Source organism: Rattus norvegicus, chromosome 9 (genome assembly GCF_021556685.1).
Source record: "Rattus norvegicus strain SHRSP/BbbUtx chromosome 9, alternate assembly SHRSP_T2T, whole genome shotgun sequence".
Classification (NCBI taxonomy): domain Eukaryota; kingdom Metazoa; phylum Chordata; class Mammalia; order Rodentia; family Muridae; genus Rattus; species Rattus norvegicus.
Window position 1 is genome coordinate 122,909,665 of NC_141542.1, and position 14,180 is coordinate 122,923,844.

The following is a 14,180-nucleotide window of genomic DNA, read 5'->3' on the forward strand; positions in this document are numbered from 1 at the left end:
CAGCCTCACTGTGCAAGCAGGTGTAATGAGTTTTATAAGAGTCATTTTAGTTTTGTCTCCTTATTTTTATGGATGGAAGTCAATGTGCATAGTCTATTTAATGAGAGCTGCTGGAACAAAGACTCAGTATTCTTATGTTGAGGAGAAAACACACAGTATAGGCATTTCCATCGATGTTTCTTCTTTCCCCTAAATAAGTTACAAAGCATTAGAAGATTTGCCTAAAAGATGGTATATTCAAATGATATGAGTGTGTAAAATGGTAATATATTTGAAAGAAACACTTTAATCCCGTGTCATATTACTTTTTATTAAATGACATATTTATGGAAAATAGTTGAAAATGCCTGTCAAGAGGAGTGTTCAATCCCCTAACGCACAGTCTTTCCAGGCAAGTCAGACATACACATGAAAAAAGAGTTAAAACACACTTGCTAGAGAAAGAGACATTTTCGTCTCCTCGGTTTTCAGTCAAATAAAATCCACAGACAGCGTGGCAACACTGTCAGAAAAGATGAACACCAGTTCCCAACAACCTGTGTCCCTGCATGGTTAGAAACACAAGCAACCCATCAGGGACACACACAGACTCTCTCGGAGCACAGCGCAGGGCACACTTCCAGGGTATTTTTGTCTAAATGCTTTTGCTAAAACTAATTTACATCGTGAATGACATATGATGAAAACACACACTAAGAACTAACTGCAGTGACTTGAAGTAAGACCCAGGGACAGCGGAACAGACAAACAAAAGAAGTTAAAGTCCACTTGATTGCTTTCCCTCAGAAAGGCTGGTGAGGTAGTTTATAGTGCACATACATCGTAAGGAATCCGCATTCCAGGTTGTCCAAGCACTGGCTAGAACCACGTCCCAGTTGAGCTGTCTCAGGAAGGGCCTCTCAGGAGGTATGCTGGGAACTAAGGCAGTTGTAGGAGTCTTCCTGAATGTGTGTCCCACAAGTCATTTCCTTTAGTACTTTCCTGAATGATACTACTTAACGACTGCTTAACATTTTGGCAGTGTTAACAATGTTAAACATTGTAACGGTCTGGCTACTCAACTTTTGTAAACCAACTCTTAAAAAGGCCAAAAGTTCTTTCAATACTTAGGTGGCTGGCGTCTTAGATTTAATTGAAAGTTTATTCTTCCAGGGTACAATTAATAAAAGAAACCCCATAACCACGCAAACATTAGTTCACGAGTCTATTAAAACTTCTCTAGTCCATAACTATGAGACGGAGAACAAAAAGTCACAGCCAGCACTGACCTTGATATGAACATTGTCCTTCATGGGACACAGTTATTTGGAAGTTGTCACACTCCTGAATAAGCTTAAATAAATAATCCCAACTTACCGCTAAGGCTTTGCAACTGGAGCTACACAAAAGTGGGTCTGAAGTGCCCAGCCTCATGTGGCACTGCCTGCTAATGCATAGGTCCTAAGGTGTATCCAGTCAAATGAAATGGAAACTCTTGAAAGGAGTGCATCTCCTATGTAAATATGACAGGACTGGAAGACCCTAATGCAAAGAAACTCATGGAAGCATAACAATGTTCTAGAAGGATGGCTCCTACGCCAGGGCAGGGATTCCTGCCAGTGATGCCCTCGGACCCAGCAGTCATACAAAGTGATATGTTCCCTCACTGCTTGCACTGAAACATGATAATGTGCTTGTGGAACCTACTTCCTGGCCCACTGGGCAGGCTAGACACTGGTCAAGCACTGGGGCACACAGAAACCTCTGCATACAGGCTTAGTTGATAGTGGGCTCTTCAGGGGTTTTCAAACGAACTGGTTTTTTTTTTGGTTTCTAGAAAAGTGCAACAAACTCCTGAAGGTTGGAAATTATGACGATCTGCCCGCTGGGTATAAAGAGTGCTTTGCTTCCACAATCAGATGATCTAACCAAGGGAGTGAAGTGTTTTGTTTCAGCATCAGGCAGAGCACAGCATAGATCTCTGCACATGCACGTTCAGTGTCCTTGCATTACATCCGGACACAGGGTATGTAGGTAAGGGAACAGTTCTGGGTTTGTAACTCAGCTTTGTTCGAACTGACCGACAGCCGCACCAGTCTTAAATGTTGTAACCGCTGTTAAGTCCATCAGTGTTCAGCCTGTGGAGTCCAAGATGAGGCCCATGGTCTTGGATGAATGAGGACTCTAACTCCAATCTCTGAGATGAAAGGCGGAGCTGTCCTGTCCCTCGGGACATTTTGGATTTGTTCCTGTTAGAACCACGAGGACTGAATGTCTCCCACTGCACATCTAGACATTGGGTGTACAAGATGCGGACATAAGGTGGTCTCCAGCTTCCACAGCACAGGGCCAATCCACAGTGCTTGGTCGCATCTCTGGCTAATGATCAAAAAGCACAAGGAATTTTTGCAACTTATAAATTCTAGGTCTAGCGGCATTTTTCAGTGCTTATGGGTAAACACACTTCTGTATTTTTTGGTTTGGGGGCTGCAGATGTGGCTAGAGCTGTGAAATGTTAAAAAAAAAAGACAATGCATTTGATCTATAAAGGAAATCCATGCTGACTCGTGAAAGGCAATTTATTCAAGGAGCACCATAACTGAGAGGGAAAAAGAAAGACACCATGGCTGTGGACCACAGGGAAGCTCTCGATGCACAAGATGGCCTTTGCCAAACGGGGCTTGGCAATGAGTACCGGTGAAACATGGAGTCATAAAGTAGCATCTGGACCCTCAGGGCTTGGGGAAATTTCCTTTGCACCACAGTGCGAGCACGTTCTCAGAGTGTGCTGTGCAGTATGAAATGATCCTCAGCCGTCTTTACACTGATGGCCCTCCTCCAATTCAGGAGCAAGTCAGAGCATAAATATTGTATGTTTCACATCAGAAGTGGAGCCTCTTCCCAGCTGCAGGGCCAAGTCTATTTCTGCTACACAGATAGCTCCTCGGTGAGTAGCGCTGGCCTTTCCTTTGGGCCCCACCTTCTTATGGGAAACTGTGACAGGAGGGTTGAGCTCAGGGTGGACCAGCTCCTCACTCTGTGGTTCGTATGGCAGGAGCTGGCAACAGCACCCTTCCAGGAGAACCAGGGTTACAGGAGCAAATACTTCAGGGCAGTGCTCTCCCCCACAAATGTGGGATCTTCTTGGCATATAATACAAGGCAGGAACCATCCTGGGCATATTTTAAAGGCGTGTCTAGGGCTTGATGACCCATTCTGCATGAGGATTTACATGATACACATCCAATATATATGCATCAGGGTCTAAGCAGTGTTGTCCTGAAAGAAAGATAAAATAGAAAAGCTCAAGTCAATAAGGTGGTTGTCATGGAGTGGGACATGGGCTCTATACCCAGAATCAACCTAAGAAGGAAAAAGAAAGAAAGAAAGAAAGAAAGAGAGAGAGAGAGAGAGAGAGAGAGAGAGAGAAAGGAACCAGGTGTAGTGGCGTAGCACTGTGTCCTTATAATCTAAGGAAAAGCAAATGATCCACACAAAATAAGCAAGAAATAGAAAGAAAAATATTTAAAACACAGAAAGGGAACAGACAGGAAATGAGTGACATCTCATGATGAAAACAAACCCTTCGAATTAGAGGCACAGAGAGGAAGGAGGGCAGCAGCAGAGAGATTGGGGAAAGGAATGGGAAGCCATGATTATTAAAACACAAAACATCATTGGAACACTAACAGCAACACCAAAAGTCAAAACCCCACTGACAACCGACAAGGATATCCAGCACGGAGTGATAACCCTACGGGTGTTTTGGGGCACATGTCTCTTGGCAGTAGCTAACAGCTCTCTAGTCAGACTTAAGATTTGCTCCTAAGGGGCAAATCTTCCCTGGTACTGAAAACCTAGCCAACTTCCCAGAGCTAGTTAAGTCATGGATCCTGGGAGAGAAGCTACAACCACCACTTGACTAAACCAGCACCATCCCTAACTTAGTTCAATAATTGTCCTATGCCCACAGGTAAGTGCATTTCTCACACCTCATCAGCGAAATTCGTCTTTGTAACACATGCACACAATTGCAGAAAAACCACAGCCAATCAAAATGCAGAACTGTAGATCTCAGCCCCAGCAGATACACCTACGGAACAATTCCCAGCACCTAAACCTAAGGGAGCATTGTGGAAGAGAGGGCACAGGCAGACTGTAAGAGCCAGGGGGTCGTGGAGTTCACCGGGAAATTGTGTCTCCTAGTAAGGTCAGAAGTTATATCCATAAAGTCTCACCGACATGACTGCCTGAACATGAGCTGAACTAAGTCTACAAGATCAGTGGGCAAAGTTCTTGGGGGGAAAGACCACGATTACAGGCAACAAAGGAAAGCTGAGACTGAGAGAAGGGGAGATCACAGGGATTGGATAACCAACACCAGATGTTCAGCGCTGGTGACGTACACACAAGTGACCTAATGCACTTGGCACGTCATATTTAGGTATATAGCTGTATATACATATATACATGTAATTAGAAAGAGGCCATGGATCTTTCCAGTTTGAAAGAGAGCAAGGAGAGGTTTGGAAGGGTTTGGAGGGAGGGAAGGGATGGGGAAAACAACATAATTGCAATCTCAAAAACAAAACATTATTGTTAAAAAGAGAAAAAAAGAATGGACATTTCGTTGCTTTCTGCGGAAGTAACTTAACGGGCACCGTTCAGTGTTGCAAGACTTTGCCTGTGGGTGCCTAGATAGTAAGTACATATATGAAATATAAAATAAATCTTGGTGACAGGAATATCAGAGGAAAGCGAACCAGGAAGGGTTTGTTCCGGGAAGATGTCACTGAGAAGGTGGTGTATGCGCAAAGGTATGGAGGAGCTAGTAGGAGATGACGTCAGTTGGAGGAAGAACGTCCCAGGACAAGTCAGCCAATGGGAATGGAGCAAGGATGTCCCAGCCAATGGGAGATGCCCAGGCAGTGAAGGTGGCTGACTATAGAAGTGCAAGTTTCGGAGGGTAGACTGGGAGGCCAGTCTGAGAAATATTAGCAGGTTTTAATAGATAAAATAGATTTAAAGCTACGAGACAATTAAGTTCACCTAGGAAGCTGTTTACATACCAAGACTTCCAAGGACTACACCCACCAGAGCTGGGAAGGAACAGAGACTCGGAGAGGCGGGAAGAAGCTCAGAAACTCATGCTGCCCCTAGCAGCAGGTGGAAATAAGTGCTCCCCCCCCCCCCGCAGGGACACTGAGGCCAGGCAGTTAACTAAGAGGGAGGCAGTGCCTGTGTCTCAGTGCGAGCTTTTGGGTGCCTGGGATGAGAGTGTGATTTGGGTGAAGAGTTGGGGAGGACGCTTGACTAGAGTGGTTTCAAGAGAGAGGAAACTGGAAGAAGAAATGTAGGAGAGACAGCGGGCTGAAGAGCATGTGGTGTGAAGTGGACAAAGTAGAGCAAAGAACTGGGAGAGGATTGAAGGCATTGGGAGTTTTCTAAAGACGAACATTTTCTTTCTTTCTTTCTTTCTTTCTTTCTTTCTTTCTTTCTTTCTTTTTTTTTTCTTTTTTTGAGCCATGGCTCCACCGTATTTTCTAAGGTGTTCTGAAACTCACGATTCTCCGGAGTTCCAAGCTTCCCTTGTGTGAGACCGTTAGCATAGCGGTACAGTGCATGAGGCAGGTGGCGGTGTTGGCACCACAGCCTGCTTGCTAATCCCGTGCTACCGGCTGCGCTTCTCTCCATTTAAAAGAAGTAAGGTTTTATTTCTGTGTTCTGTGAGAAATGGATGTATCCCTCCTCAGCCCGTATCACAGTCCCAATGTTCCTTGGTGCTCTGAAAACCATTTTAGGTGGACATGATGCTGATGGGAAGGAAAGGGTTATGGTGAACACAGGGGTCATGGTGAGGCACAGGTAGAGCAAGGCCCTGATCGGGGAGGAAAGGAAATCCCAGAGAAGAGAGCAGCACTGACCACAAATAAGAGAGAACACAGAGACCACATCAGCTGCAGAGGACAGAGACAAAGGCACAATCACCTTTTGACCTGCTCACCCGGGAGACAGAATGACCTCGGTGGGTAAGGCAGAACAGGGAGCACGATCTGCAAGTTCTCAGCTCTGTTCTGTGAGTCCAGCAAGAGGCTGTTTCTAACTTTTAAGAGTCACACTAAAAAGGCCCCCAAATCTTTGACCTCACTTCGATTTTGAGAATATCAGAGAAAAATCACATAACTACTTTTACATGGAACCACAAAACCCCTAGTCATTTGATGACCTCATTTTTATCCAGAAAACCTGTAAGAAAGAATAACAACCACGACAGCCCACCCTTACAACAATAGCAACATATCGTGGAATGTGGGCGTAGAGATGGTTAAACGATCCTTACCTATATTTCCTCCAACTTCGTATAACCTTTGGTTCTGCATCTTAATACGGTCAGATGAAGCGTGGCTGAAAAAATAAACAGAGAAGGCAGCAGTTTACGTCTCTTTCTGGATCCACAGGGAATACTGACAGGTCATTGTGTCTTGATGAAACACACCCCACACAACTTTACCAGGACTGATAGCAGGATAACAGCGACAAGAACCCGAGTCTAAAGCAGCTGAGACAGATGTCAATCAGTGGGATGCTTGGGAGGGGCAGCCGTCTAGAGTGGCTGAGATAGCTGCCAATCAGTGAGATGCCGAGGGGCAGAGGGCTGTCTAGGGTGGCTGAAACAGCTGCCAATCAGTGAGATACTTGGGGGCGGGGAGGCGGGGAGGCGGGGAGGCGGGGAGGCGGGGAGCTTATGGTTACAATACACATCCCAGCCAGGAGTCAGCACTGTAGGAGAAAGGAGGCGGTGTGGGCATGGCTACCTGTTCAGGCCTGCCTTGTCACTGGCCATGAATCTCTCCATTTTAAAGAAGCCAGGTTGATTTCTGCGTTTGCTGAGTTTGAATGGATTCCCTCATTACCCTCGGTCACCCGCCCTAAGCTTCCCTAGTGCTTTAACAATCACACGAAGGCCATTTCTTTCCAAGTCTGCCGTATAACAAAAACCAGTCAGAGAAAGCAATTGCCCAATTCAACTTTTCCATCCCAGGGACAAGAGATTTCAAAATGTCCGTGCGGATCAAGGCGAGCAGTCTCCAACTCCGTTGAGAAGAGGAAGGTTCTTGCCCCTCCTTCTTTATTACTATCTTTGTATTTTTAGCAAAGTGATCTTTCTTAGAGGCAACTGTAGATTTGGGCATCATTTTTAGAAATCATACACGTGGACCCCAGGTATCACTCAGCGGAGCGCCTTGAGAGGACCTTGGCATTGATTCAGTCAAGATGTCGTTTCCACCTAGAACACCCACTGCCGCCCTGTTAGGGTCTCACCATTCCATCCTTACTGTGCCTGAGCCTGATCCCTCACTCCCCGCAAACAAGCATTAACCAGTCTGTACTTCTACAAGTTCTTTTATAAGTTAGGTACAAAGGAGAGAACAGCTAGTAAACTGCTGTCTCAGTCTGCACGATTCCCTGGAGACCCAGGAACGTCTTTTTTTGTTTTTGTTGCAGAGAGTGTCCTTGGGTCCGGCACCGTTTAGTCACCTATGCACTGAAGGAGTTTTAGGGGGTTTTCTGGCTTTGTTTAGCAAGGCTGTTCTGGGGTCTGTAGATGCTGTCTTCACATCTGGGGATTAAGTGTCCAGGACGATGGATGCTAGACCATATCGTCATTCAGGTTATAGCAAACCACCGAACTGCTTTAGGCCTTGCTCAACTATTTGCTATTGCCCACACAGATAGCAAGTGACTCAGCTCTGTATCTTTGCAGTATCTGGCGTCACTGGAGTGCCATTTAGAATTCTCACGGGTGTGCTACAAGGTGCACTTGCGGTTGCCACTGAGGCTGTAATTCGTATTTCCTTAGCGGCTATTTCTGACCGTCTTCCCACGCGTGTGTTTCTCATCTCTATACTTCCTTTGGTCAAATGCCATCTACATGTTTCTGCTTTGATTGGGTTTGGTCTATTGCTATGTATTATAGTGCTAAATACTGATTTGGTACCCCATGTTGGTTTGGTCTATTGCTATGTATTATAGTGCTAAATACTGGCCCTGGTCACCCCACCCCCACCCCCCCTCAGGGACACGTAGATTCTCACTAGACCCAAGAGATGCTACAAAACCTTGCCCTCAAGTTATCCCTGATTGGTTGAATAAAGATGCCTACAGCCTATAGCAGGGCAGAAGAGAGGTGGGCGGAGTTTCGGTTCCCAGGGTTGGGATCTAAGGAGAGACTAGGGGAAGGAGAGGAAGAAGGTGAGAGAGGAGAAGACACCATGTGTGTAGGTGAGCCATAAAAACATGGCCATGAGGGCTGGCCAACTGGAGTTAATAGCTGCTTCAATAGAATGTGTCAGGTTATAACAGTGTCATTGAGAAGTAGATTTTAATAGCTTAATAGGGTCCATATTCGCCCAGCTCTCGTGTTGATTAAGGCTTACTATAAATATAAAGGTTTTGTGTGCTTTTTAAAATCTGGGAACTGAATGATCAAAGGTTGACACCCCCAACCAAGATGAAATAATTATTACAACAATTCCACGAGGTCCACATGTGGGAAGCCTGCAGACCTCTAAGAGGGGTGGTGTACAGTGCCGCGTTCAGATCCTGGGATGCACGGCCTCAGAGGAGAGTGTGTGACCCCAGATACTACTTCTTCTCCTTCAAGGCCAGGAGGTGAGCAGTTTTGTTTCGGTGTATCATCTCTCCATTGTGATGGACTGCCTTGCCACCGGCCCAGCAGGAGCAGGATCAACTGAACTGAAACCCCCACAGTGGAAGCAAAGGAAGCCTTTTCCTTTATAAGCAGGCTATCTTAGAGATTTGTTGCAGCCACAGAGAGCTCCCTGTGGTAAAACGCCTGCCTGCTCCGGTGCTCTCCCCTCCAACCTCCCTGACTGGCTGTTTCAGCTGAGCGTCGAGAGACACAGGCCCCTTTACATTCTTCACTATACGTTCAAGTACACGGTCCATCTTGAATTAATCTTTTAATTAATGAGATTGAGTTTAAAGTCATTCCCCCCAACCCCCGGCCTATAATGGGTCCAGTTGCTACAGCATCATTTACTGAAAAGCTATTCTTTCTCCACTGAATGCTTTGTGGTTTTTTATTTATTTATTTTGTTTTGTTTTGTCAGAAGTTTGCTCCATGAATAGACAAACAGAGGCCACTAAACAGAAGAGTGTGCAGCAGTTGGTAGAGGCATCTTTCGTTACAACTTACAATTTTTAACCTTTACGTCTCTGAGCGTGGTATTTATGTATGTGAACACACATGCACCAGGGGCACGTGCATGAAGGAGTTGGTTCTTTCCTTCTGCCATGCGTGTGCTGGTGATTGAGTTCAGGCCATCAGACGGGGTGGGGACCACGTCACCTGCTGGGCCCTTTCATCTACTCCAGATTACAACCTTTCGACTGAGGCAGTCACGGTTCTCAGTGAGAAGTTGGGGCTATGGATCTCCTGAAGTTTCCTCAGAGGATTCGAGCCCATCCTATAGTCACCCAAACTAGTTTATCTTTATTAGCAGAACAGTCTCTATAAAATTCTACATTTACTTGGGGCTTCGAAGGGATGCATGTGCCATGGAGCATGACTGGAAATCAGAGGGCAACTTACGGTCTCTTTATAATACGTGTGTCCTGGGTATTGAACTCAGGTCATCAAGTTTGGCTGCAAGCCTCTTTAACCCACTAAGCCCTCTTACTGGACCAGGGTATTTTCTTTCCACAAAAAAGGTCTAATTGAGGGTTTTGTAATTATTTTAAAAAATAACTCAAGAATTTACTGGATGCCAACATCCTTGCAATGAGATTTCAAGTTTTTGTATGGTTCCTTATTATATATGGGCTAGGCCAGCAGTAGGGTCACATGATTCTTCAGGCTCCGGTTAGCCTGTCCACTTTTCTTTTCTAATGAAACTTCTTAAGGATGTTTATTAAAATTATATTTATGTACGGAAAACTCAGCAGCACGCATTGAACCCAGTTCAGTGGCCTGTGCCTTTCCCATCAATAGGAACCACAGATCTAGGACCCAGGATGCTCCCTGCTCAGTGGCGGTGGATGTCATTGTGTCTGTCCTTGTAATTGGGCCTGATAGCTTCTACCCGCTTCACCAGAGCACCACTGTCTTCCAAGTGAACCTAGGTGGAGAGACGGAGGTGTGCATCTTCCTGTAGACCAGCTGCCCCAGCCTGACCTTTGCCTTGATGATGCAATAGGGGACCCCATCTTGTTACACAGGATGGGCAGGAAGACCACCGACTCCGTAGGTGTCTACGTCACAAGTGATCAGCACCAACTGAGCCTTCCTGCTCTCCACCAAGATGGTGGCTATATCAACCCCTGCTTCTGTCTCAGCATGGACCAGCAGCCTTTGCTTCTTCTCCTGCTGTCTCCGGCCTGTACTTGTGGGCAAGCTTAAGCAGCTGGGTATCTGTTTACCAGCCCAGGGCCTGGGTGAACTGGTTAATGGCAGGAGGTACTTTGAACCGTTTACAAAAGATGGCCCTTTGCCGCTGTAGCCTGATGTGGTGGGGCCATTTAAGGAAGCAAATGAGACTCTTTGGGGCTGATGACCTGTTCAATGCTAAAGTTCTTAGGCATTGTATCAGAAAGAGGATTCTCAGGCTGGAGAGATAGCTCAGTGGTTAAGAGCACTGACTGCTCTTCCAGAGGTCCTGAGTTCAATTCCCAGCAACCACATGGTGGCTCACAGCCATCTGTAATGGGATCCGATGCCCTCTTCTGGTGTGTGGAGACAGCTACAGACTCATATACATAAATAACATTATTATATTATTTAAAATAATATTATTAATAAATACTCATATACATAAAATAAATAAATTTTAAAAAAAAACCTTTGTAACTTTGAAAAAAAAAGAGGACTCACCACATTTTTGGCCACCTGATTTTTCTTTGGCTCTCTCTCCTTTGGGAGAGTTTCCTTGGCTGGACTTAAATTTTTTAAGTGTGTGTGTGTGTGTGTGTGTGTGTGTGTGTGTGTGTGTGTGTGTATGTTTCCCTACACATAAAGCAGGTGAATCACAAGTATACAACTTGAAGGACTAATATATGCTTTGTCAGTTTAGACCCCTCCACCCCTTAAACCAGCCTCATGTCTACCAATCCAGCCTGCTTCTGGCTTCTGCATTTCTATGTCCCATCCCCCCTCACCCCCCAGGTAACTCTAGCTTTACGTAGAGCTTTGAAAAACAATACGAATTCTTTGTGCACATTTTCACCAGTGGCAATGCTTTGGAAAGCTGTGACATAACACCCCAATCAGGATATCAAAATCTACTCCTTGTATTCAGAAAACACCAACATTTTGTCCCTGTGCTTTAAGTTCAATACACTGTCAGAGAGGCTCGTTATCCCAGCCAAGAGTTCAAATACTACAGGCCCCTTTATGTTGCCCTTAGGACCATGTCTATTACCTTCCCCAGTCATACTCACTAACTTACCTCCCATGCGTAACAAAACTGTCTTTTCAAAACTATCATACAAATGAAGACACAGCCCTTGCACGAGGAAGTGCTCTTTGCCAAATGAGACGACCTCATTTGAGTGTGCTCCAAACGGTCAAGGATGCACATGAACTTCACTAGAAATAATACAACGTTCCACACCCATGTTCCAGCTAATAAATTTGGGCAGGTGCTTCTCGTCATCTGTAAACTGTAGGGTCAGCTGTTTCTATGTGAGTACGCACTCCTATAGTGTCGGCTAATGCTCGTTTTTATGGACAGGTCTGGGGATGCGTGCTAAGAGCCATGGACATCATTCAGACTCTTGAGTGAGTGCTTACAGGCTTTAAAAGGAGCGGTCATGGTATCCAGGGAGCCTATGTGGTACTTCTAGAAATAGATCAAGATATGGACAAAACCAATGGCCATATTTCTTGTTTTAATGGAAGATAAAACCCATTGATTAAATCACATTTTCAAGGAAAGAGTCATGGGGCTGGAGAGGCTACTCGGCCATTAAGAAGGCTTGCCTATCTTCCAGTAAACTGAGTTCAATTCCCAGACCCGCTCATAACTGGGCCTCTGCGGGTACCTTCATACAAGGCAGACACATGTATGCATAAATTCAAGATCAAAATAAATCTTAGTAAAAGAATCCCGTAGTTCCAACACCTTTAGAACCTGGCCTGTTGGTGATAATCCTGTTGTCTGACCATCCTCCCATCTTAACCCATGGAATCCACACGTGAACCTGCAAAGCAACAGCTGCAGGAGTGTGGGCGGCCCACCTGGTGCACGCCCATCTGCAGGCGTGGCCTGCACCCTGGTGCACTTACCTGTTCTCATACTGAAACTTCGCCAGGATATCTTTGGCTTTGGTCTGACTGTTGAGCTGAATGGCCATGGACACTTTGGACAGAAGTGGAGCGTGGACCCTTATGACACCTTCTGGCACATCAGACTGTCAGGGAGGAAGGACCAAAACTCGGTCAATCTAGGGCAAATGTCAGGTCGGTGACTGCACTCTGGAGGTGGAAATCAGGAACTTGCAGAAGGAGGAGCACACAGGACCAATACTCAGCCAGACTAGAGCATGCCTTCCTTCTTTACCAGAGGACCAACCACCACACTGACCTAGGACTCTACTCCACTGCACATCACTCAAACGCCTGGGGACCACAGGGAAGAAAATGTGGATTCCGACAAATATTGGAGGCTATTTATCAGTACCTTTATTGAACAATATACTCGGAACCTTAATTTAAAATATACACACACTTATGTATAATGAAATATATATAAAATCTATTGAATGTATATATAAACCTAATGATACTTATCAGTATCTTTATGTGTACATATCTATTAAAATATTTATCAATTATCTTTATTGAATAATATCCTAAAAACCCTACTTTAAGACACACACACACACACACACACACACACACACACATACACACACGTATATACATGTCTATGAGTTACGATGTATGCCCTGGAGCACTATGTTAGCTGGTCTCTTGAACTAATATATTGAAGTTTTAACCCCCCCCCCCAGAACCTCAGAAAATGTGACCTGATTTGGAAATAGACTCAAATACTAAAGAGTAGTAGTAAATTAGTAATTAGTGACGATGTAATCAACCCAAAATATCTTACTCTGATAAGAGCTGTGTCCTAAGGAGTGGAGAAGAGACAGAGGACTCGGTGAGAACACCACAGGAAGGCAACAGTGGAGACTAGAAAGGACAAGCACACAGGACACTGTGGGAAGGCGATGGTGGAGACTGGAGGGGGCACGCAGTGAGAAGACGACAGTAGAGGCTAGAGTGAATCATCGGCCAAGGACTGTTGACATCAGAGGATCCCGGAATAGATCTTTCCCTCACAGTCCTCAGAAGTAACCAACTGACTGACATTTTCACTTCGATTTTAAGCTCCAAAATCCGAAGAGCATAGGTCTCTCCTGTCTTGGCCATCCCCTCTGTGGTACACATCCCCTCTGTGGTACACTGTTGTGGTAGTTTTAGCACAGTGTGTAATACTGGGCCAGTCCTTACACTTCTTCCTCTCTAATATCATCACCAAGAACTAAGGTAGTTTGTCACGTGGAGGGATTTGAGTTGGGGGAGCTTGGACAGAGACCACAGCTTACTGCAGTCAAGGCCACATTCCTAAAATATTGTTTCTACCATCTCAGGACCTTCTCGTCTGAGCTCCCCAGATGTCTCTGTAACATCAGTTCATACTCACACATTATAGTGCCTCCTAACAGAACAAGCTCACACCCCTTATAATGTTGATGCCTTGGTACCTTGTATATAGGATGCGTAACTGTGCACCTGAACCTCAGCTAACCTTCCTGTATCATTGCTTCAGGTACAAACTGGAAGGAGCAAGCTTGAAGCACAGATTAAGACGCACATCAGACAAGAAGATAGTGGGAGTGGGGAGCTATGGGGGCTGGGCATGGTGGCACAAGCCTATCATCTTCATATTCAGTTCACAGAGGTGAGATAGCTGTCAGTTTAAGGCTAGCCTTGGCTACATGGTGAGACCATCTCAAAGATGAAAAATGGAAAGAGTGATAGAAGTCTTCCTGTTCATATCCAGCATCATACACACACACACACACACACACACACACACACACACACACACACACTCAAACACAAATACTCAAACACAGGCACACATACAAACACACACACACTCAAACACAAATAC

At 45.3% G+C, this 14,180-nt stretch overlaps 1 protein-coding gene across 7 annotated transcripts in view; it reads right to left on the bottom strand.

The window, feature by feature from the left end:
- Positions 1-289: 289 nt before the first annotated feature.
- The window catches only part of Arhgap28 (Rho GTPase activating protein 28), a 166,928-nt gene continuing 153,037 nt past the window's right edge, over positions 290-14,180 (bottom strand). For 6 of the 7 annotated variants that reach the window (XM_087565625.1, XM_087565628.1, XM_087565630.1 and 3 more), the window contains exons 16-18: positions 12,287-12,411; positions 6,320-6,384; positions 290-3,258 (exon numbers count right to left, since the gene is read on the bottom strand). In XM_087565625.1, the coding sequence (XP_087421751.1) occupies positions 3,176-3,258; positions 6,320-6,384; positions 12,287-12,411 (273 nt within the window). In that variant the 3' untranslated portion in view covers positions 290-3,175. The remainder of the gene's footprint in view (positions 3,259-6,319; positions 6,385-12,286; positions 12,412-14,180) is intronic. The other variant, NM_001191815.1, reaches the window with a different exon arrangement.